This window comes from Dasypus novemcinctus, chromosome 12 (genome assembly GCF_030445035.2).
Source record: "Dasypus novemcinctus isolate mDasNov1 chromosome 12, mDasNov1.1.hap2, whole genome shotgun sequence".
Taxonomy (NCBI): Eukaryota; Metazoa; Chordata; class Mammalia; order Cingulata; family Dasypodidae; genus Dasypus; species Dasypus novemcinctus.
The window spans coordinates 53,636,737-53,662,672 of record NC_080684.1 but is presented as its reverse complement, the minus strand read 5'-3'; the positions used below and the strand labels follow the sequence as shown (position 1 = coordinate 53,662,672).

The 25,936-nt window shown below is 35.3% G+C and overlaps 1 protein-coding gene across 1 annotated transcript in view; it reads left to right on the top strand.

Annotated features, from left to right (window-relative positions):
- ZFC3H1 (zinc finger C3H1-type containing) overlaps positions 1-25,936 on the top strand; it is a 62,180-nt gene that overhangs the window by 9,156 nt on the left and 27,088 nt on the right. Inside the window, exons 3-10 of the mRNA XM_004462014.4 lie at positions 7,558-7,622; positions 10,533-10,731; positions 10,981-11,204; positions 14,220-14,343; positions 16,258-16,355; positions 17,713-17,922; positions 18,124-18,288; positions 19,187-19,324. Of these exons, the coding sequence (XP_004462071.1) occupies positions 7,558-7,622; positions 10,533-10,731; positions 10,981-11,204; positions 14,220-14,343; positions 16,258-16,355; positions 17,713-17,922; positions 18,124-18,288; positions 19,187-19,324 (1,223 nt within the window). The remainder of the gene's footprint in view (positions 1-7,557; positions 7,623-10,532; positions 10,732-10,980; positions 11,205-14,219; positions 14,344-16,257; positions 16,356-17,712; positions 17,923-18,123; positions 18,289-19,186; positions 19,325-25,936) is intronic.

Sequence of the window (25,936 nt, the reverse complement as noted above, 5' to 3'; positions counted from 1 at the left end):
TCTCTCCTCTGTGTCTCTTGTTGCGTCATCTTGCTGCGCCAGTTCTCTGTCGGCTGGCACTCCTGCGTGAGGTGGCTTTCTCATGCTGGGCGGCATTCCCACGCAGGGGACATTCCTGCACGGGGTGGCATTCCAGCGTGGGCCAGCACTCAGTGTGGGCCAGCTTACCCTCACCAGGAGGCCCTGGGCATCGAACCCTGGGCCTCCTATATGGTAGACAAGAGCCCAATTGGTTGATCCACATCTGTTTCCCAGTTCTCCCTCTTATAAAGTTAGTCTCTAACTTAAAGGTAATCTGTCTTTTTTTCTTTGGTTTTTGCTTTTGATATTTAGTATTTTAGCTATGATGTGTTGTTACTAAATTTCTTTTCACTTGTCCAGTTTGGAATTTATTGTGCTTCTTGAATCTAGATTGGTGTCTTTCATTGGTTTTAAAAAATTCTATCATCTCTTCAAATATTGCTGTATTCAACCCCCCCCCCCCCCCCCCCCCGGAACTCTCTCTAGATATATGTTAGGATATCTCACTTTTTCTTCCATGTCTCTTAATTTCCCTAATTCTCTATCTCTTCGAATCTCTGTCCTGCATTCTAGATAATTTTCCCTGAGGTTTGTTTCATTTCACTTCAGTAGGATCTGATCTGCCTTAGAGCCACCATTTGAGTTTTAAATTTCAATTAGTTTTTATTTTAGCATTTCATTTTTATTTTATTTTTCAGATCACCATGGTTTTCTTTTCAGTTTTTTCTATTCCCTGCTTTCAGACTTCTTTTTATTTATTTAGGCACATTAAAAAGATTTTTTTGTTTGTTTCTCCTCTGCGAATTTCCAATATCAAGTCTTGTGAGTCTGATTTTTCTTATTTGTTGTTGTTTCTGCTTGTACAGTCTGCAAAAAAACAGAGTAAGGATCAAATATTCTCACGTAAATTTAGAGAGTTTTCATAGAGATGAGAATGTTTGATTTGTCTTGAAAAATGAATCTTTTCTACTTGGGAAGTCATGGAATCAAGTAAACACAGAATCACAGAGTGCTTTTTAGGACTATTGAGAGTGAGGGTGCAATGTGGGATGTATAGAATGTTTCTGGGGATAATTGGATATGAATTTATAAAAGGATAGGTTGGGGTTGGATTGGGAAGAGCCTTGAATGTCATGCTAAGGAATTTGGATTATGTTCTTTAAACATTGGACTGCCATAAAATATTTTTAAATAAGAAAATGGAGTGATCAGATGTGTGTTTTAGAAAAATAGCTGGCAACAGCTTAGAAGAGGGATTGGAGGAAAGCTAACAATTTCATCTGATTCAAATTCTATAAAATATTGTCTCTCCCGCCCTCTTCCTTATCTCTCTCTACCCCTTCCCCACCAAAACCTCAGCAATACTCTGAGCTCTGCTGTCAAGCTTAAAGTTTTTTCAAGCCTTTTATTTAACCCTTATCCTTTATTGTCAGTGTATGAGCTTAGCTTACCTCCCACTTTAAGTGATCTCACTTTCAACTTTTTACTTCTGGCCACAAACTTATATCCATTTAGTTTTCACTTCCATTCTTCTACTCTGAGGATGTGGTGATCCTCTTTTGTTTGTGGGCACTTCTTTGGACCTGTGTTTCTGGTCCATGACTTCTCTGGGACTTTGTTCTGTCTGTCGTTTATTCTGCTTTACTTTTTTTTCCCCCCACTGAGATGGCTCCCTGGTCTGTTTGCTTGTTGTTTCTGCTCATTGGTTTTTGCTCATTGTCTGCTTGTTGTCTGTCTGTTTTTTCTTTAGGAGGCACTGGGAACCAAACCCGGGACCTCCCATATGGGAGGTGGGCACTCAGCTGCTTGAGCCACATCTGCTCCCTGCTTATTTGTTTTTTTTTTAAAAAGATTTATTTATTTATTTATTTCTCTCCCCTTTGCCCCACCTGGTTGTCTGTTTCTGTGTCTATTTGCTGCGTCGTCTTCTTTGTCCGCTTCTGTTGTCAGCAGCCTGGGAATCTGTGTTTCTTTTGTTGTGTCATCTTGTTGTGTCAGCTCTCCCTGTGTGTGGCACCATTCCTGGGCAGGCTGCACTTTCTTTCACACTGGGCAGTTCTCCTTACAGGGCACACTCCTTGTGCGTGGGGCTCCCCTACGCGGGGGACACCCCTGCGTGGCATGGCACTCCTTGTGCGCATCAGCACTGCGCGTAGGCCAGCTCCACACGGGTCAAGGAAGCCTGACGTTTGAACCACGGACCTCCTATGTGGTAGATGGATGCCCTAACCACTGGGCCAAGTCCGCTTCCCTGCTTATTTGTTTTTGCTTGTTGTCTGCTTGTTGTGTACTCATCTTGCTTTTTGGGTTTTTTTGCTTGTTGACTGCTCATTGTTTTTGCCCAGTGTATACTTATTGTTTTAGCTTGATGTTTCCTTGTTGTCTGCTTGTTTGTTTTGTCTTCTTTAGGGGGCAACTAGAGTCCTTATCTTACATTTGTTGTATTTTTTCCCTCAACTCACATTATTTTTTTTTTAAATATATTTTTGTTACAGAAGTGGTGAACTTGCAAAACAATCATACAGATGTGTAAATTTCTCATACACCACCCATTCACTATGGTGGAACATTTGTTACAGATTATGAGACATCATCATCAAACCATTACCACCAGCCATGATCCATAGCGTACGTTTGGCATACTTTTTCCGTACACCTCTGTTATCAACATAGTACATCTTTGGCAGTGAGGCAAGAATATTATAGTATTGCTGTTAACCACAGTATATAAGTCACACCAGTTAGACTTTTCCCATCCTCCATATTCTCATCATCTTACAATAGTGATGTACATCTGCTCTAGCTCACAGAAGGACTCTCTTGCATTTGTACCCTCAACCACAGTCCTTCTGGGTTCACTGTGTTATTCAGTCCCTAGATTATTTTTCAGCTTTCTTTCTATTGACATTTACTTCCCCAGACCACCATTTTCAGCTACAGTCCCATTTATAAACCAGTTGCTACTCACTATAATGTGTTACCATCAACTCTATGCACTTTCACACTTTTATAGTCAAGTTAATTAAAGTTCCTACATATTCTTGAGCCATATCTGTCCCCCTTTATTTTTTTAACCACTTCCTCTTTAGGAGCTTCTTTTAGGTATATTTGAGTTTTCCATCTGAAAATTTACGCTCCCCCCCAATCCTTCATTCTCCCTTTACTTTTATGAAGTATTTCTCCTCTTCAAATAGACTTCTGGAAAGGTTAGTATCTACTGACTCTTTACTTTGTCTCTCATTCCTTCATTAACCCAGTAAAGTCTGATTTTATACCCCCAGTACTATACTAAAACTACTCATAGTATTGTTACTTATGACCTAATCGCAAAATCAATGGACATTTTTTCATTTCATTCATTCATTCAATAAAAATTAATCGAGCACTTTATTATAGGCTCTTGGGAATATATGAAATGAACAAAATAGGCAATAAAATTTATGCCTTGATGGGATTAAATTGTAGAAGGAAATAGTAAGCATAAGTAAATTATCTGTTGTGTTAGAAAAAAAAATACTATTATGGAAAGAGAGAAAGGATAGGATGGTCAGAATAGAGACGTCAGTTTGATGGTGAAATTTAAACAAAGACTTGGAAGGCAGTGAGGGTATAGCCAAATGGATATCTGGGACATGGGATTACTAGGCAAAAGGATAGCCAAGACAGTGATTTTCAAAGTTTGGTTCCTGGACCATATCTGGAAACTTGGTAGAAATACAAGTTCTACCCTACCCCAGTTCCTACCCCAGATCCTTCCTGCTGATTGTGATGCATGCTGAAGTTTGAGAATCACTGAACTAGACTTACGATCCTGAATCAGAAGGTTGTCAGACATAATTGAGGAATAACAAGGACTATTCTGAAGAAGAGAGAGTGAGGGGGATGAGTAGTGGGAGAAATTAAGTTGGAAGGGACATATCACATAGAGCCTTATTAGAACTTTGGTTTTTTTCCTGAGTGAAATGGGATGCTAATGAAGGGTTTTGAGTAAAGGACTGACGTACTCTGTTTTATAATTTTAAAAAATTGCTCTAGCTGTAGCAGTGAGGATAATCTACATGTGATAGATATCCCCACTGCATTCAGTGTTGCTTTTATCCTTTGAAAGTTTTTGGTTTCTGTGATACCATACAGATCTGGACTTTTTCACCTTACTGATTTTCCCTTTTCTTTTTCAAAAATTAACTACTTTTGTACCTTTTTATTAAGGTTTATTTTATTTATTTCTCCCCACCCCTTGTTGTTTGCCCTTGCTCTGTCTCTTCATCTTCCTTGTTTCTTTTGGAGGCACCAGGAACTGAATCTGGGACCTCTGATGTGGGAGGGTGGCACCCAGTCACTTGAGCCACCTCTGCTCCCTGCTTTGTTGTACTTTCATTATGTTTTTCTTCCCCCGTTTCTTGTTGTGTCATCTTGTTGTGTTAGCTTGCTACACTTGCCTTTCATGTCAGGTTGCTGTTTTGCTCATCCTCTTCAGGAGGCACTGGGAACCTCCGTTGCCTGCCTTATTGTGTCTCTCATTATGCTTTTCTTCTTGTGTCTCTTGTTGCATCAGCTTGCTGCACCTGCCCCTTGCACCAGCTTGCTGTCTTCTTTAGGAGGCACTTGGGACCTACCATGTGGAAGGCAGGAGACTGCTTGCTTGAGCCACATCTGCTTCCCCTTTTGTAACTTCTTAAATGTTAATATCCAAGGTGTTCCATTCTCTGAGGTGTTCTAGTTTATTATTATGGTTTTAACTACTGTGTATATACTGATAATTCTAAAATCAGTTTAAAATTTCAGTTAATTTTTTAAACACTACTTGACTACACGAGACCAATTTTATTTTGGAGATTTTGACTTAAGAATTGAAGTAATTTTATTTTAGAGAGCTATGACAATGGTAGGGCAATACCCAACTATATGTGTGGTCAGTGAAACAATAATCTGCATTTATAATCTTTGCATAAAGCCAGATTTATTGTCTTAAATTTATGACTTAATGCTTGTTTTTTTTGGTAGCCTTGTGCTCATAATGGACCTGGATACTTGCCTCTATTCTGCCTTAAAGGGAGGTGCTGACATCTTTTATAGACAAGAGAGATCCTAGTCAACTAATAGTTTTCTTGTGACCTAATGAAGCTCATAAGTTTCTCACGTAGGGGATAAGTTTAATGCTTTCTATGTTTATTATTGGATGGCTGTTTATGTCTAATTCTGCCCCACCCCTTAAATCTTTTAATAGTTACTACTGTTCTGGTGATTCTTTAAGTTCAGTCACTTCTTCTGTAATGTGACATAGGTATTCCTAAAAATCACACTTTGCAAAATGCATAATAAAAACCACAGGGCTTATAGGGAAAATAGAGGTACGGGCAGAATCCTCAAAAACCTTGTCAGTATAACATAGTGAACTGAGTGATGGATGAGGATTGTAGTTAATAGTACAAACACAAGAATATTATTCTATTAATTAGAATAAATGTGTGTTACTATTACAGGGTGTTAAGAATATGGTGATACATGGGAAAATACAATTAATGTAATGTACAGACAATAGTTACCAGCAATATTCTTACATTGATATAGTATTCTTGCATCAGTGGCACTATGTCAGTGCTAAGGGTCAGTAAAGGGTCATTATGGGATTTATTTCTATTGGAGTAAGGAAGATGTTCTAAAATTGACTGAGGTGATGACAGCACAACTCTGATGAAACAGAGAGCCACTGAGTATACACTTTGGATGGAATATACAAGGCATGGAAATGTATAATACAGTGAACCATGGGGTGGATGATGGACTGGTTTACAGTACAAATATGACAGCATTCTCTCATGAACTATGACAAGTGTGTACAATACTGATACATGGTGGTAATAATAGGTTGGTTTATGGAAAAAAACAAAAAACAAATATAAGCTTTGGCCCTTGGTAACAGTAATATTTTGATGATGTTCTTCCATAATTTTAACAAATGTTCCACCACAATACCAAGTGTTGGTGGTGGGGTGACATGGGAATTCTGCCTGCTATGCATGATTGTTTTGTAAGCTCACAACTACTCCAATAAAGATTTAAAAAGAACCAAAAACAAAACTTATACAATGGAAAAAAAAGAAACCTTGTCAGTGGCATATTAAAAAAAAGACAGGAACCTAATAAAAATGGTAGTGCAGTTTTATACATGGTAAGTGTATTTTTTAAAAATACATGAAATACTTTAATGTGTAATTTTTCACCTTGAAAAAGACCTAAAATGTGCTTGTGGACCTGGAAGGGTTGCAGCTTAGGAGTTATTACAAAGTGGTGGAAGAGGGTTATCTGAAATCAGCTAGTAAGTTATGACAACAGATGTGGATGGGTATCACTCATAATACACATTTAAAGTAATGGGTAAATGTTTGATGTATGTGCGTTTTGTGTATTCCTTCATGGCCCAGTTCACCTGTGTGCAGATTTTGCATTCTTTTAGCATTTCTCAAGTATGAAATAGCACATGAGCAAACATGAGATTTGTGCTATGTTCAATTTATTTAGTATATCAATCACATTGCAGTAAATTTATGTTTTGAAAACAGGCCTTGTAGCAGAACTGACCCACCTCAAAATTCAGTGGTTGCCTTTTTACTTTGTCTAGGGTGCTTGATTAGTAATTTTTCTATTCTTTGAATAAGTCACCTATTATTTCACCAATAGGACTACTTGAACAATCAGATTTGGGTGTTTGGAACACTGGCAGATGTGGTATTGTGGAAATAACTCTAGACTTGTAGTATATAACTGATTTGAATCCTAATTTTGCAGCTTCATTTGTGTCATCTTGAGATACAGTTCTCTGAGTTTTTAACTTTATCTGTCTCAATTACAAAAGTAACTATCCAATACTGTTGTAAATGTATTATAACTTTATCGTGTGGTTTGTACAGCTCTTGTAGATTAGTTAATATTTAAATATAAAGGTTTTATACACTACTTAATCAGAAATCTGGGCCAAGTGTGATAGAATTCTGGTAAAATGTGGTGATGTATGAATAGTCTTAATTTTGTTGATATTTGAACTACCTTTGCTGATGCTTTTGTAGATAGAGGACTTTTTTTTAAAGCATAAATTTCTAATACATTCTCCAAACTTTGAATTCATTTCAACTTTAGAGAAGTCTGATTTAATCAGGATTTTATTCTAGTATTGTGGATTATCTATTTGGTAATGAAACTTTTTTTCTTGTCTGTCCACTCTATAATTTCTGTCCTTTTTTTGAAATAATTATTTTTAGTTCAGAAGTCATTTTATCAAAGTGTAGTTTCTTTTTATTATTTAATATTTTGAATCATTTTGCCTCATTAACTTTCAGTAATAAAGATGAATGAGGAGAAATTTGGTCAGATTTTCATTTCCTCCAACCTTTTTCCCTTTTGGTTGAGTGATTGAGGAAATGCGACACTTTAATGAGACCCTTTAAAATAATTACTATTAAATATCATATAGCATTATTATATTTAAGATTGTGGCTATCTTTTAGAGTATTCAAAAGATGCTATTTTATTTTAAAGGATTAGAAGATAAAGAACAAAATTTAACAAGAAGAATTAGTACCTCAGATATTCTATCTGAAAAGGTAAGCTGTTGCTTTGTGGGATTGGATCTCTCTGTAAGACTCTTTTTGTGCTGCTTTGCTTTATCTTTTGAAAGGGAAATTCTGTCATGTTTTCCACTCATTTTCTTTCATCATTGCCACCCAATCATATGGGCTTAAGCTTTAAAAATAAGAAACTCTAGAGAGATGTCTTGGAGGCTTTCTGCTGGGTTCTGTAAATTATGTTTAATGAAGTTTTATATATATCCATAAATGATCTTTTTGTTTATTGGTTTTGTGTGTGTGTGTAACTTTTTATTTTGTTTCAGAGGCTGTCTTCTTTTTAAATTTTTTGGTGATTATTCTATAAGGGCAAACTTGGCTTTAGGTAGACCTTGACCTGGTATCCAATTCTAGTTCTTCTTCTCAATTAACTGAGTGACCTTATGTAAGATAGTTAGCTTTTGCTTGCTTTTTTTCTCTTCTATAAAGTGAGTCTAATAGCATCTGTTCTCTGGGTTATTGTGAGGTTTCTATAGGATGAAGTACAGAAGCATCAAGTACTGCATCTGACATGTGATAGGCACTCAGTAACGAAGCCTTCTCTTTCTTGAATAAGAGATCTGGAATATCTGCAGTTTCTTCTATTGAAATTTGTTAGTTTTTACAATGGAAATATTTCAAAGAGCTTTAGGAAAAAGACGATCTGGAATTTAGGAGTGATGATGTATCAGACATATATCTTTATCTGTCTTTATAATTTTAAAAAAATCTTTAGAATAACCCCCCCCCTTTTTTTAACAATAAGCCCTTGATACAAGTAAATTGATATTTATGTTTTGCTTATGAAGTAAGATTCATTTAGTAGATTAAGTGACTTACCTAAAGTCACACAGGAATTAAACATGTCAGAGCAAGTTGCTGAATGAGGTTCTTTGACTTAGTTTACTCTCTTTGTTCAAGTAGCATATAGTTGTGGGACAGAAGCAATTGCTTATTTTGATCTAAAAATAAGCAATTGCTTATTTTGATCTTGTAGAACATAATAGAATTTTAATTCTCAGTGGAACAATAATGATAGTTTTATTTTAAACTCCATATCAACACGGTCTAATATGATTTTCTATGATGGTGGAAATGTTTTATTTCTGTCCTCTCCAGTATGGTAGTTATTAGCCACAAGTGGCTATCAAGCATGGGAAATGTGGCTAGTGTAACTGAGGAACTAAAATTTTAGTTTTTTAAAATTTTGGTTAGATTTAAATTACCACATATGACTTGCTGCTGCTATATTGAATAGCACAGCACTAGAACTACAGTGCCAAGCATTAGGATTTGGTATGTTCAAGTGATTTAGATTAAAAAGAATCATGAGAACTTTAAAACTCATTGTTTATATATATTTCCCAACAGCGGAAAGGGTAACTATATTCTGGTTTTGGTAAACTGAAGTAGTGAGGTATGTGTTAGTAGTTCAATTAGGGATTTATACTAGTTCATATTAAGATGAAAACCGTAGGTAGGATGCAGTATTTTGTCCCTAAGCATGCAAATAATTTAATTAGATTTTAGAAAGAATTTAATTACAATTCACCTATAAGAAAAAATAGGTAAGTGGGCCCCTTTTGGAATCTTAGACTCTCTTGACTGTTTCTCTCCCTCTCCCGCCATACACACCCACCCACCCACATAAGAGTAACACACAATTTTGCATTTACTTTAAGGATAGGGAGACCAAGGAATATTTTTCTCTCCTCCTTGGCTCTCCCTTTCTCCTGCCTCCCCCCCCCCCCAGCCCCCCAATTCCGTGGGCTCCAGTTAAGCATTTCTGCTTAGGTAGCCTGACATTTCACTGTTATACTTTAGCTAAAAAAGAAAAATGGAGAATAGATTAATTTTTAAAAATTATCTCAAAAACAATGAAAAAATTAATAGGTTTATTTAGTCTGAAAATAGTTTCCAAACATATGCTTTTAACTTATTTTCCTGTTTTAGCTCCCCTGAAGTCTTTTAGGCATTCAAAGTATTTTAAATATTCAGATAAATAATTATCTGTACCTCTGAAAACAATGTTTAACATAAACTAGTCTCTACAAATTCTTTTCATTCAACAATAATGTAAAGAATTGAAAATAAATAGAAAAAGACATTTTGCCAGTGTGAATCTTGACATTCATCGTACCTGATCTCTGTTTTACTTGTGAGGCTAGTAGTAAATTGCATGATTATGGAATCTAATCATTTCATTAAGGAAAATAATTTTGTGAGTTTATTTATACCTTTCCTCTATCTATCTGCTATAGTTTTCAGTTGTAATTGTACATGTTTCTGATAATACTGCCAGTTGTGTCATTATAAATTGCCATCAAAAGATGTGACATCAGTCATAGAGAAATATGTAGTAGGAATCTATTCATCCCTTCCATCTAGCCTTCCCAACAAATCACAATTGCCAGCTCTCACCATCAGCAAGAATTTTGGCTGTAGACTAGCAACAGTGATGATGGTATATAAGTGGGATACAAGTAGTCTTAATTCTTTTACTTAATTCTTCATTCCTTACTTCTTCTGGGCTCTTGATTTCTGTTCACTTTCACCACCATCAGATTTTTCTTCATTTTAGATTGGGAAAGGAGTTAAATGCTAATCTCTTAACTCTTAATCTTACTTTTCTGCATCATCCTATTTCATCATTTGAACTCTCTCTGCTTCCAACCCTACATATACACATACTCAACTCTACACAGATTGGTCATCTGTGTGTATTATAGGGACTGAATTTGGTGTGTTAGACCAGGTAGGTAAGTTAGTTTCCTTATTTTATCTCTATTAGTCTTTTAAATATTTAAAACTAACACTTTAAACTCAGATCTTATTAAAAAAAGTTCATGACTTGGTAAAATATTTAAGGTCAAATAATGGAATCTTTAAATTGCAACTTTTTTTTTTAAGAAACTTGGTGAAGATGAAGAGGAGCTATCTGAATTACAACTTCGTCTTTTGGCCCTTCAGTCAGCCAGTAAAAAATGGCAACAAAAAGAACAGCAGGTGATGAAGGAGAGCAAAGAAAAGTTGACTAAGACGAAAACTATACAACAAAAAGTTAAAACCAGTACAAAAACACATTCGGCCAAAAAAGTTAGCACTACAGGTGATCATTTCTGTTAAATTAATTTCATTGGAGTCATATCAGTATAAACTCTGAATCTTAATTCAGAAAGTTTTGAATTCAGGGAATTCGGGCCCTGAAATGGAGGACAATCCTGTATAAACAGCATAGACTTAAATGTGTAAATAAGTAATGATAACGAGACTAATCTTTAATGTTCTTATTTTCTTTTATTCCCTAGAATATTCTAACTGTAACAGATACTCACATTTCTATATCTTTCCTTTAAAGCTAAACAGGCATTAAGGAAGCAGCAGACAAAGGCATGGAAGAAACTACAACAACAAAAAGAATTGGAAAGACAGAAAGAAGAGGATCAGAGAAAACAGGTTGAAGAAGAAGAGAGAAGGAAAAGAGAAGAAGAAATCAGAAAAATTCGTGATCTCTCAAATCAGGAAGAGCAATACAATCGATTCATGAAATTGGTTGGTGGCAAGAGGAGATCAAGAAGTAAAGTAAGGAATACAAAATAGGTTTATCAAAATCAGCATATGTTAATTATAAAATTAAAAGAGCTATCAAATTTAAGTGTCCTTTTAGTCTTAATTCATAGATATAGCCAACTATGAAAAATTATAAATATGTTGTGTTTGATAGAGCTTATTATATAACTTTTGGTTAGGAGGGGAGGTGGAAATATGAGCCCTTTGTAATGATGACATTCTTTTTTGTTGTTAATTTAAAAAGTAGTGGGTTTGCAGAAAAATTATGAATAAAAAACAGGGTTCCCATATACTGCCCTATTACTAACTCCTTGTGTTGATATCATACATTTGGTGCAATTGATGAAAGCACATTTTTATAATTGTACTATTAACTAATAGTCCATGGTTTAACTTACGGTTTATCATGTGTGTGGTGCTGTTCCATGGATTTAAATTTTTTTTTATTCTAGTGACATATGTTACCTAAAATTTCCACTTTTCACCACACTCAAATATATAATTCACTGCTGTTGATTACAGTCAAAATGTGCTACCATCACCACTGTCCATTACCAAAACTCAAATAGGAACTGTGTACATTTTAAGCCTTAACTCCCCATTCCTTACCCTCACCACAACCCCTTGTAACCTGTACTCTAGATTCTGACTGTGAGTTCACTTATTTTAGTTATTTCCTATCAGTGAGATCATATAATATTTTTTCCTTTTGCGTCTGGCTTATTTCATTCAACGTAATGTCAAGGTTCATCCATGTTGCATGTATAAGAAGTTTATTGCTTTTAGAGTTGAATAATATTTCCTTGCAAGGATGTTTATCCATACATCAGTTGATAGACATTTGAGTTACTTTTGTTTTTTGGCAATTGTGAATAGTGCTGCTGTGTGTAGCGTTTTCATCATTTTTTATTTAGAACAAAGTAGAATTACTAAATTAAAGTGAGGACTTATTCCAAAGATGGCTCTTCCCAAAGTACTGGGGCAGAATTTCATTAGTTTTTGTCATTTAGTAAAGTAGAACCAGAAATGTCACAATTAATTGGTATGGACTACTGTAGAGAATGATAAATCATTGTATAGTAGTAACCTTAGTGTGTGTGTGTGCATGACTACTTTATATTTAGCTATCAACTTTTTGTTGAGCATTTACTATATATAATAGTCATTGATGTTAGCTTTGTAAGTCAGTGTATTTTCTTATGGATGGTGTCACAAAATAAATGAGAAGTTTACTATGGATCTAGTGCTGTTATTTGTAGTAGTTTTCAGAATTTCAAGCTTCAGGAATATACTTGTGAATGAACTAATAGAGAATAGAGAAATATTAAAGAGTAAGAAGCTCTTTAGTTGGAAGGGGTCAGGAATTAGGTATTTTTGAAAAAGGAATAGCATAAATATTCATACTTGGAACTTTTTTTTTTTAAAAGAAAGACCAGTTTGTTCTTTACAGTATCAAAAACAAATGTGTAGAGTCCATGGACAGCCCTGAGCCCATGGATCAGGGGAGCACTGCTGGATTTCCTCAGGGTGCCCCCATCAGATGTGTCAGGCTCAAAGTCCAGCTCCATTTTCTCCTGAGCCATGTCGGGGCCTTGCAGGCAGGCACAGCAGACAGTGATCAGCTCCTGGTGCTTAGCTATGGACTCCCAAGACTCTCTGCAGGACTGAGCTGCTGGGGACTCCAGCTGGGGACTGGGGCTAAGGCACAGAGGCTTGGGGGTGGGGGCTGCTACCTCTTCAGCCTCCTACACTTCAGAAGTGGGCGCCTCTGTGGAGCCAACAGTCTTCCGTGTCCCGGCACCCATCAGTTCTCCATACTTGGAACTTTTAAAAAGTGTGTTGATAGAATCTATTTCTGGAGACAATATTATGTTATTTGCACATGACTTTTATCTCCATCTGCCTGCAGTTATTTTCTTTTTTGCTTTTATATTAGAGTAGTTGTAGGTTTACAGAAATACACAGAAAGTACAGTCCTCTTAACCACTCTGTGTAGTTTTTCTGTTATGTTAACATTTTGCATTAATGTGGTACTTTGTTACAATTTGTGAAAAAATACTATAATTATACTATTAATTTTAGTGCACTGTTTACATTGTGTTGCGTAGTTCTGTGGATTTTTTTGGCATGTGTATGATATGCAACCTCAGTTTTACCTTTTTTTCCCTTTTCAGATATACAATTCAGTGGTACTAATTACACATACAAAGTTTAGTCTCCATACCAACTAAACATTAACTTCCCGTTCCCTTCCCTTCATGGCCACTGTTAACCTGTGTTCTAGTTTCTGGCTTCATTAATATGCTTACTCTGCTTGTTTCATACAGATGAGATCATACAGTATTTATTTGTCCCTTTGTGTCTGGTTTATTTCAGGCAATATGATGTCTTCTGGGTTCATCTGTGTTGTGGGATGTATCGAAACTTATTTTTATGGCCAAATAATATTTCATTGTGTGAATATACCACATTTTGTTTATCCATCTGTTGATGGACATTTGGGTTTCTTCCATTTTTGGCAATTGTGGGTAATGTTACTATGAACATTAGTGTGCAAATGTCTTTCATTTCTTTTTGGGTATATACCTAGAAGTGTTATTGCTGGGTAATAGAGTAATTCTATACTTATCTTGCTAAGGAGTTGTCATACTGTTTTTCACAGTGGCTGCACCATTTTGCTTGCCCTTGAACAATGTTTGAGGGTTCCTATTTTCTCCATTTATCTCCAGCACTTGTTATTTTCCATTTTTTAAATAGTAGCCTCCCAGTGGGTGTGAAATGGTATCTCACTGTGGTTTTAATATGCATTTCTCTGTTGACTAATGACTGACCTTTTCATGTACTTACTGGCCATTGGTACCTCATATACCAAGAGGCCATTGGTATAGCCTCCTTGGAGAAATGTCTATTCAAGTCTTTTTCACATTTTCAAAATGGGGAAATTATCAATTGTTTTGTAATTTCTAGCTTTGAAATAAGCTAAGACAGAAAATGCTTTGAAACTTAAAAACCTTGTTGTATACTTAGTCTTCAGATCCCGATATGAGGCGATCCTTAGATAAGCAGCCTACTGATAATGGAGGAGGCATTTATCAGTATGATAACTATGAAGAAGTTGCCATGGATACAGATAGTGAAACCAATTCTCCAGGTAAGAGCCAAAACTTGAAACATTTGTCTATTCACAGTTACTGAATAGATAATGATCACCAAGCTGTCCAAAACCTTGTAAGAAATGTGTAATAAAAGTGAGATTTGGTGGTAGATTGTATAACCATAGACATTATTTGGTGTTGTAAATACTTATGGAACAAATCTCACATGTGCAATATCCTTTATTTGCAAGTATTTCTTTGTTAAAAATGCTTTAAAAAATGATGCTTATAGTGATAACTATTTGATCTGAAAGTGAAGATTGTGGAAAAGATGAAAGCACTGCTCTTAAAAAAGTAGCAAAACTTTGATCTCTTTAAGTATCTTTATATCTAAGATACTTTCTGCTTTATTAAAAAAAAAAAAGAGATCTTTCCAATTTTTTCCTTGCTTTTAGGCTTCCTATCTCTTTCTGTTAATAATACTTTGTAGGAATTTGGAGATGAAAAATGATATTAGTGGTATCTGGAAGGCTGGTCAAGCCTGGTCCAGGTTGTACCTGACTTAAATTGTATATTCCAGAATCTTTTTCTGTCTTTGAGGGCCAGAGACTTGGTTTTGTTGATGTCCAAGGGTGGGAGGCTGTGAAAGATGTTTTCTTTGATTGATTAAAACATAAAACTGAGGCAGATTACAGAATGCAGCTGGCTTTCCAAGAACTGGAATACTTGAAAGACCGTATCATATGATCAGTGTATTTCTATATTCCATGGTCATACTTTGACACCACACCAAAACTAGATTCGTGCTTTCATGTGTCTTAGACTAGAGACAAAACAAAAGACGTACTGTTTGGGTAGCGTTTTACCAAAGTGTTCATTTTCAGGTTATTTCAGGCTGGTATTTGATAATCTTCCATTCCATTGTGATTTGATTTCATGATTTAATTCTCTTTGGTCAATCTTTGATTTTTTTTATTCCCAGGTTTTTGGAGGTGGTTCATTGTAGTTTCAAGAACTAACAGTATTGATGCTCTGCTTTTCTATAAGAAAACTTTATGATTTATGCTTTTTTTAATTTATGCTTTTCAAAGAAGAAAAAATAGAATGTACTCCCCTCTAGCTTTATCACATTTGAACCTTTTTTGCCATATACACTACTAATCTTTATATTTTTAAGAGAAAATATTCTTTATTCAAATGATTTCATTTGGACCTCCTCAACCCCATATAAGGCATTTGGATAATATTCCCATTGACTTGTGAGACAACTGGAATAAAGAAGCAGTACATTTTCCCTCAGATTATATTGTTAGTGAGTAGCAAGGGCACAATTTGAATCGGCCATATTTTACTGAGTCTGAGAAATCATTGAAGGTAAAGTGTACAGTTACTTTTATCTGTTGGTAAGCAAGAAAAGTACTAACAATTTAACATTCTTTGTAACTATTTCAGAGTTAGAATATGAGTTTTAAAATTTGAGAAAAATGTGTACCTTATTAATAGAGTAGGTAGTTCTCTTCACGCCAAGTCTTCTTTGCTTTCTACATTATTTTAAGTCAGTTTCCTCATTTTGCTCACATGAAGGGAAGAATGTAGTCACCATGTCACATTTTTATTTCAGTTAGGCCACTCTGACAAGATACTGGGGCAATTTCTGGTTTTATTATTATTTTAAAAATATGTTTGTAGCCTTTCCTGCTTGATGCCCTGATTTTATCCTTAGGAGGAAAGTGGAACAAAGTGGAGAGTTTTGAGGAACTAAATGTCAATGTTAAGTAAATGGTTGACTTCTTGATGATTTAAGGGCAAGATGGAGGTAGTTCTCATGGAAGGTGAAGGTTTTACCAGAGATTGTTAAAATTTAATATATATTCTACATAGATATATTTTTATTTATTTGAATATATCATAACAGTTATTCCTTTTGAAGTATTTCTGTTATTAAGCCCTAACAAAAATTATTTTTACAGCCCCTTCACCAGTGCAACCACCATTCTTCTCTGAATGTTCATTGGGATATTTTTCCCCAGCACCATCTATTTCTTTGCCTCCGCCTCCTCAGGTTTCTGTAAGTTAGTATTTGATATGATTTTGAAGAAAATTCTGTTGTTATCTTGTGTCTTTTCTAATTTGTTTTGGAAAAACTAGCATAGCATTAATCACTAGGATTAAAGAAAGCTTAAAAAATCTGAATTGCTTGCCAAAATTAATAGCTATGAGATCTATAGAATTAGCAGTTGATTATTTGTGGCAAAACACTTATTTGGTAGATCTTTCATAGCTAGTTTTTAATCTAATACTGGCTTTCTTTCAGTATTTAGCATGTTACCTTCTTTGTTTCTCAGTTTAATAGCCATTCAGAGAATTTAGTAGAATAGGATTTATCTAGTGTTTTTGATTATTTCTTTCTTGGAAATTGAGAGATAAGTGTAGTAGGCTGCTTCCAAAAATTATTCTCTTTTCTTCTCTTTTGAGGAATACGCAGCTATTTTTAACTAGAAAGTCCTAGCAAAAGAAAAGCATTACTTATGGAAATTAATTTCTTTTTCCTCATTTTCCTCTTAAAAGAACTGGCACGCTCATATTAAAAGAAAAACAGAAAAAGAAGTAGGGAAAAATCACAAAGTCTGAAGGTGTTTCTAGGTTTGAGGACCTAGGATCAAAATGATTATCTCTGAGTAGGTAAGAGTGAACCTTGTCATGACAGTGTGGTAAGGGTATTCTTAGAGCACAGAGAGAGAGAGAAAAAAAGTACAACTTTTTTCCTTTCTTCCTCTAAGTATTTTCTTCTGGGAAATGGAGAATGAATGAGCAAAATGCTCATTCTTGAAGTAAAACATGTCAAAACTCAGACCTGTATAAATTTAGTTTCCTTTATTGATAATTTCTAATAAGCCATTTCACAAAGTTTAAAAAGAGATTAGTGATGATTCTTCTCTACACTTAATTCTTAAGGTACTCTGGACTATTCCCATTTTCCCTTTGGTTACTAAATTTTGATTTTTCACATAAATATTACGTGTCTTTAGTTTTCAATATCTCTATTTTCAGGTAGTCATATAGAGGGAAAGATAAAAGTTGATTTCTGTCTTCTAGAATGCTAAATGGAGATAACAGAACTAGACAAGTTTGTGTAATTCCCTCGAAGTTAATAAATGTTTTAGATACAGTTGATTTATTTTAATTACAAAAATAATACTTTTTCATAGTTGAAGATTGAGTTCTGGGTTAATATTGAGATTTACAGTGTATACTTAGTTCACTTATACTTACAGCTAACATAATAAACTGAGTTTGTTTTTTCTTATTTAATATTACTCCATAGATAAATATTTGGAGTTGATAAAATTTTCATTGTGATTATTTCTTATTTTTGAAAAACTAACTAGCTTGATTTTTTCTTCTCTTTTAAAAAAAATAACTAGTCTATGCCATCATTGAGCCAGCCTTATGTGGAAGGCTTGTGTGTTTCTCTTGAACCTCTACCTCCATTACCACCTTTACCACCTCTCCCACCTGAAGACCCAGAACAGCCTCCAAAACCACCTTTTGCAGATGAAGAAGAGGAGGAAGAAATGCTGCTTCGAGAAGAGCTGCTTAAATCTCTAGCGAATAAAAGAGCTTTTAAGCCAGAGGTAATTTAGCTCCTGAGCCTCTAGGTGGTGCTCTTGAGCTTAATTTCAAAAAGGTAGTCCTGTTTTTCACTGTTTATTTAGGACTCATTGGACTTTTCAGCAAAGTGGGATAAGTCTAATAGTAATTTGCTTAAGATTGGAGCCCATGATTAAAGAAATTTATTTTTATTTAAAAATATTTCCTGTCTATCCCTTATTTAGGAAACATCAAGTAATAGTGATCCACCTTCACCTCCAGTTATGAACAATTCACAGCCTGTGCCAAGAAGCAATCTATCAATAGTCAGTATTAACACAGTATCTCAGCCTAGGATACAGAATCCAAAATTTCATAGAGGACCTCGTCTTCCACGAACTGTAATCTCGGTAAAAACAAACAGAAAAATTAATTCTATTTTTATTCAAACAGCCTGTGAGAAATTTGCGTGAAGTTTTGCTGTCCTGTTCACCACCACCTAATTTATTTTTATATGCATACGTATTAATATATTAATATAAGTATTTATTATGTTTTATTAATGATGAAATGATAGCAACAAACTTCTTTATTTGAAAATGGTAGATTTTGATTATAATGTTTTGGCGGAAGCATTATTTTCATTTCTATAGAAACTGATCTGATCTGGTTTTCTATCTTTTGTGGAGTAAGTTTTAGCAAATGGTATATTTCATGTTTTTCCAACCAGTTACTATACTGTAATTGGAGAATTTATTTATAATGTTTGTTTTTGTTTATTATGGAAATTGAAATGACAGTTTCTAAATGGTTTTTAATGTCTTAGTGAAAAAGTAAATGGAGGAAAGCCAAACTGAAATCTTACCTCTGTTAAGGAACCAACTTTGGCCACTTAACCCTCTGTATGTAACCACAAAAACAAAAATGTTTCCTTAATAATTGTGTTAAAGTTTTTCTTCTGTTGTAAGTGAATAAGTTAATTTAGATGGCATCATGGTTCTTATAGAAAGTTAGAGAAAATAGAACTTAATGACAAATATGATTATAGTAATATCTAGAAATACTTTAAGAAATACTATATTTTATTATTGGCATATAACCAGCATAGGTAGAATGGGGCAAAATCAATTATGTAACATAACCAGAAGGAATCCTAGACTGTCTAGTTGGAGCCCATTATTTTTATGGATTGCAATTTGAAGACATTATCAGGTCACTTAGCAAAGGCCATGAACTTAATTGTGGTCGAGCTAAGAAAGGATTAGAGATATGTTTGTATTTGAGATTAACAAGTGTTAATCTTTGCAGCTTCCAAAACATAAATCAGTGGTTGTAACACTCAATGATTCAGATGATAGTGAATCTGATGGAGAGGCTTCCAAGTCAACAAGTGGTGTTTTTGGTGGATTGGAGTCCATGATTAAAGAAGCAAGGCGAACTGCTGAGGTAAGTGCAGTAATTAAAGGTCAAAAGAAAAATGATTTATCAGTAGTCATTCAAGTTTATTTTTTCCTAAAAATAGGACCTGAAAGGTATGGTTTTTCTTTTATTAGAAAAATTGTGGGTTTACAAAACAATTATACATAAAATACAAGATTCCTATATATCACACTATTCTAACAACTTGCACTAATTTGGAACATTTGTTATAATTGATGGCACATTTTTATAATTGTACTATCAACTAAAGTCCATATTTTAACTTAGGATTCACTGTGTAGTGCAGTTCCGTGGATTTTTAAAAAATTTTTATTGTTACCATTTTTGAAATCTAACATTTCATTCTTTAATCAGATTCAGAAATATATTTCAGTGTTAAGTAAGTTCACTATGTGATGCTACCATCACTATCATCTATTACAAAACATTGCCCCTTATTCCACATAGGAACCCTGTACATTTAAAGCCTTAACTTACCATTCCCTATTCCCAGTCTGCTCCCTGGTAACCTATATTCGAGATTCTGAGCCTAAGTTTGCATATTCTTATTATTTGAAATCAGTGAGATCATGCTAGTCATTTTGTGTCTGGCTTATTTCACTCAACATTATGTTGTCAGAGTTTGTCCATATTGTCAGCGTAACAGGATTTCATTCCTTTTTATAGCTGAATTCCATTGTATGTATATACCACATTTTGTTTATCATTCATTGGTTGATGGACACTAGGGTTGCTTCCATCTTTTGGCAATTGTGAATAATGCCGCTATATGCAAAGAACTATTCAGGTCCCTTCTTTCAGTTCTTTTGAATATATACCTGGTAGTGGAACTGTTAGATCATGTGGTAGTTCTCTACTTAATTTTCTGAGGAACTGCCATCCTGTTTTCCACAACATCTATACCATTTTACATTGCCATCAGCAATGAATGAGTGTTCCTATTTTTCTGCATCCTTTCCAACACTTCTCATTTTCCTTTTTTTTTTTTTTTTTAAGATTTTAAAAATTTTCTGTCCCCTTCCGCCCCACACAGTTGTCTGCTGTCTGTGTCCATTCACTGTGTGTTCTTCTGTGTCCGCTTGCATTCTCGTCAGAGCCGGGCATCTGTGTCTCTTTTTGTTGCATCAGCTCTATGTGTGCTACGCTACTCCTGGGCAGGCTGTGCTTTTCTCACGCAGAGTGGCTCTCCTTGTGGGGCGTACTCCTTGCGCATGAGGCTCCCCTATGTCAGGGACACCCCTGCATAGCAGGACAGTCCTTGCATGCATCAGCACTGCACGTGGGCCAGCTTACCACACAGTCGGGAGACCCTGGACTTCCTGTATGGTAGGCGGATGCTCTATCTGTTGAGCCACATCTGCTTCCCCATTTTTCATTTTTTTAGCAGCAGCCATTCTAATGGGTTTGAAATGGTATATAATTGTGGTTTTGGTTTGCACTTCTCCAATGGCTAATGATGTTGGACATCCTTATGTGCTTTCTGGCCATTTGTATATTTTCTTTGGAGAGATGTCTATTCAAGTCTTGCTCATTTTTAAATTGGGTTGTCTTTTTTGTTGAGACTTCTGTATATATTCTGGATATTAAACCTTTATTGAATATATGGTTTCCAAATATTTTCTTTCATTGTGTTGGTGGTGATTTTATTTTCATGATAAAGCTCTTTGAAGCACAGAAGTTTTTAATTTTGGTGAGGTCCCATTTATCTATTTTTTTTTGTCTTTTGCTTTTGCTTTGGTGTAATGTCTAAGAAACCTTTACGTAATGCAAGGTCTTAAAGATGCTTCCCTATGTTTTCTCCTAGGAATTTGATACTTCTAACTCTTAAAGTTAGATCTTTGATAGATCTATTTTGACTTGACTTTTCTATATGGGGAAGGTAGGGGTCCTTCTCTTCTTTTTTTTCTTTCATATGGAGATCAGTTTTCCCAGCAGCATTTGTTGAAAAACGGTTTAGTCATTGAGTAGTCTTGTCAAAAATCAGTTCGTCATAAATGTGAGGGTTAATTTCTGAGCTCTCAATTCAATTCTTTTGGTCTGTATGTCTGTCCTTATGCCAGTACCATGTTGTTTTGATTACCGTGGCTTTGTAATAGTTTTTAAGATCAGAAAGTGCAGTTCTTCTACTTCATTCTTGTTTATCAAGATGGCTTTAGCTATTCAGGACCCCTTACCCTTCCACATAAATTTGATGACTGACTTTTCCATTTCTGCAAAAGAAGGTTTTGGAATTTTCTTTGGGAGTGCATTGAATCTATTAAGTTACATAGTAGTATTGATATCTTGATTTTTAGTCTTCCAATTCATGAACACAGAATGTTCTTCCATTTATTTAGGTCTTTTTATTTTCTTGTAGCAATATTTTGTAATTTTCTGTGTGTAAGTCCTTACATCCTTGGTTAGATTTATTCCTAGGTATTTGTTTTTTTAGTTGTAATAGTGAATGGAATTCTTTTCTGATTTCTTCTGATTGTTCATTGCTTGTGGATAGAAACACTACTGATTTTTGCATGTTGATCTTGTACCACACCATTTTGCTGAATTCGTTGATTAGCTCTGGTAGCTTTGTTATGGATTTTTTAAACTTTCTGTATATAGGATCATATCATCTGCAAATAGTAAAATTTTTACTTCTTCCTTTCTGATTTGGATGTCTTTTTAAAAAAATTTTCTTGCCTGATTGCTCTGGCTTAGCCCTTCTTGTACAGTGTTGAGTAACAGTCATGACAGTGCTCACCCTTGACTATTCCAGATCTTAGAGAGAAAGCTTTCAGTCTTTCACCACTGAATATAATGTTAGCGCAGGATTTTTCATTTATGCCCTTAATTATGTTGAGGAAATTTCCTTCTATTCCTAGTGTACTAAGTGGTTTTTTTTCGTTTTGTTTTGTTTTTTATCATGAGGTACTGAATTTTGTCCAATGTCTTTTCTGCATCAACTGAGATGATCATGTGTCTTTTTTCCCCCTTCATTCTGTTAATGTGCATTACATTAATTAATTTTCTTATACTGAACCAGCCTTGCATACTAGGGAATAAATCTCACTTCATCATGGTATATAATTCTTCTAATACGTTGTTGGATTTGGTTTGCTACTATTTCGTTGAGGATTTTTGCAACTGTATTTCATAAGAGATATTGGTTTATAGTTTTCTTTTCTTGTGGTATCTTTCTCTGGATTTGGTATAATGGTGATGTTGGTCTCATAGAATGAATTAGAGAGGGTTCCCTCCTCTTCAATACTTTAGAAGAGTTTGAGCAGAATTGGAGTTGTCTTCTTGGAAAATGTTTGGTAGAATTCCCCTGTGAAGCCATCTGTTCTTGGTTCTTTTTTTGTTGAAAGGGATTTCATTACTGATTCAAACTCTTTACTAGTAATTGGTTTTTTGGGATCTTCTATTTCTTCTTGAGTCAATATAGGTAGTTGTGTATTTCTAAGAATTTGTTATCTAATTTATTCGTGTGCAGTTGTTCCTAGTATCCTTTATAGTCCTTTTTATTTCAGTAGGGCCAGTAAAAATGTTTCCCTTTTTATTTCTTATTTTTGATTTGCCGCCTCTATTTTCTTTTGTCAGTCTAGATAAAAGTTTGTTAATTTCATTGATCTTTTTAAAGAAACAACTTTTGGTTTTCTTGATTTTGTATTTTGTTTTCTATTTCATTTATCTCTGTAGTAATCTTTGTTATTTCCTTTCTTCTGCTTGCTTTGCATTTAGTTCTTGTTTTTCTAGTTCTTCCAATTTTGAGTTTAGGTCTCTGATTTGAAGTCTTTCTTCCTTTTTAATGTAAGCATTTAGAGCTTTAAATTTCCCTTTCAACATTGCCTTTGCTACATCTCATAAATTTTGGTATGTTGTATTTTTGTTTTCATTTGCCTCAAGAATTTTTGCCTAAAGAATTTCACTTGTGATTTCCTCTTTAACTTAGCCATTGGTTATTTAATTGGTACATATTTGTCAATTTTCTTTTTCTCCCTGTTACTGATTTCTAGTTTCATTCCATTGTGGAATATATATTGTGTAATTTCAATTATTTGAATTTATTGAGACTTTGTGGCCCAACATATAGTCTGTCCTGGAGAATGATCCATCTGAACTTGAGAAGAATGTATATTCTCTTTTTGTTGGATGAAGTGTTGCATATGTCGGTTGAGTCTAATTGGTTTAGGGTATCATTCAAGTCTAATATTTCCTTATTGATCTTCATTGATATTCGTTTTTAAAAGTGGTGTATTAAACTTCTCCTGTTTACTCTATTGACAGAGCTGTCAATGTCTCCCTTTAAATCTTTCAGTATTTGCTTCCTGTATTTGGGGGCTCTGCTCTTAGATGCATATATACTTATAATTGTCACATCTTCCTGTTAAATTATCCCCTTTATAAGTATGTAATAACACTTTGTCCCTGTAACTGTTTTTGAGTTAATGTCTATTTTTATCTGATATCAGTTTAGCTACACCAGCACTTTTTTGGTTTTTGTTTGTAAAAAAATGGTATTTATGTATTTTTCCATCATTTCACTTTCAACCTACTTGTATCTTTGAATTTAAGGTGAGTCTCTTGCATACAACATATAGACGGATCACGCTTTTTTATCCATTCTGCCAGTTTCTGCTTTTTGACTGGAGAGTTTAAATCACTTACATTTAATGTTGCTGTTAATAATGCAAGATTTCTGCCATTTTGCTTTTTATCCTTTGAATGTCTTATATATTTTTTTCTCCCTCACTACTATTATTGTCTACTTTTATCTTTATTTGATTTTTTGTGTTGTATCATATTGAGTGCCTTCTCTTTTCTTTCTGGATATATTTATCATCTGTTTTCCTTGTGGTTATTGTGGGGTTAAAATTTAGCATCCTAAATACCTAACAGTCATATATGGTCTGATGGAAACATGTATCAGTTAGCTAAAGGCTACCAAGGCAATATACCAGAAATAGGTTGACTTTTCTTTTTCTTTTTTTTAAGATTTATTTTATTTTATTTCTCCCCTGCCACCCCCAAGTTGTCTGCTTTCTGTGTCCACTCGCTGTGTGTTCTTCTGTGTTTGCTTGCATTCTTGTCAGCGGCACCGGGAATCTGTGTCTCTTTTAGTTGCATTATCTTGCTGCGTCAGCTCTCCATGTGTGTGGCCCCACTCCTTGGGCAGGCTGCAGTTTTTTGTGTGTGGGGCGGCTCTCCTTACAGGATGCACTCCTTGCTTGTGGGGCTCCCCTATGCGGGGGACACCCCTTTTTGGCATGGCACTTCTTGCATGCATCAGCACCGCGCGTGGGCCAGCTTCACCACATGGGTCAGGAGGCCCTGGTTTGAATCTTGGGCCTCCCATGTGGTAGGTGGATGCTGTCTCCATTGAGCCAAATCCGCTTTCCCAGTTATTTGCTTTCAGCACTTTATTTCAACCCACTGTCTTCTTGCCTGCTTGGTTTCTGATAAGAAATTGTCATGCCGTCTAATTGGGGCTCCCTTATACAAGCACATTACTTTCCTGTTGCAGCTTTCAGAACTCTGTCCTTGCCCTTTATGTTTTTCTTCATGTTTATTACTGGTTTGGTATTCTCTGGGCTTTTTGGGTATGCATATTTACGTCCTTTGTTCAGTTTGGGAAGTTCTCTGTCATTATTTCTTTGAATATTCCTTCTGCCCCTTTCCCTCTTTCATCTTCTTGAGCATTTTAAAGATCATTATTCAGAAGGCTTTGTTCAGAGTGCCCACATTCTCATCTTATTCATTGATGCTGTGTGGATTTTATTCATCATACTTTGAATGGGGCATCATGTATTTGTTTGTCTTGTACTCTTGTTGGACATTGTATATTATAATATTTTAAAATGTTAACTCTGGGATTTATTTCCTGATATGTCTGTTTGTTGATTTTGTACCAGCTGGTGATAAGAAAGAGATTTTCTTGATCTCCAGCCTTCCTATCAGGAAAGTCTGCCCAAGGCAAATGCACTCTGCAGGGTTTTCCCTGTCTTACTGGGTCTCTGTCTTGTCCTGGGCTTTTGCTTGTTAGTTGTTTTGGAGTTCCCTTGTTAACAAGAGTTTGCTTGACCCCTCTGTTTCCCAGGAGACAGACCTCCCTTTCCCAGGTGTTTGAAGCTGACAAGCTTTTGCCCCAGATTTTCTGCCTCTGTGGTTTGTTACATGCTTTTTGTTGTCTAAAGGTACTTTTGCCTGGAGGGCAGATTCTTGGAGGAGGGGTATGCCAAAGAGGACTTTTCCAAGACAGTCTTTCCCAGACGAAACAGTGCCCCATACCCATGGAGGGAGCACGCTCCAGCTGCAGTGTGCTCTGGAGAGGGTGTCAGGATGGGTGCCAAGAGCTTTTTTGATGACTCCTCAAAGCTGAGCTTTCTGGCCTTCGCATCAATGGCAGCGCTTCATCTAATTGTTCCTTGCGGCCCTATGGGAACATAGTGTCTTTAAGTCTTCACTGCAGTCTTTGTCCCGGCCCAGTTGAAACTGGGGCTGCCCTCAGCTGGGCCCCCTGTGATCCAAATTTGTTAATCAGAAACCGTGTTCAGTCATCATCTGTGCCCACCATGGTCTTGGAAAGAGGATTTTTGTATACCTTTCTTTTTCATTTGTGAGCTTGCCAGGGACTAGACCCCA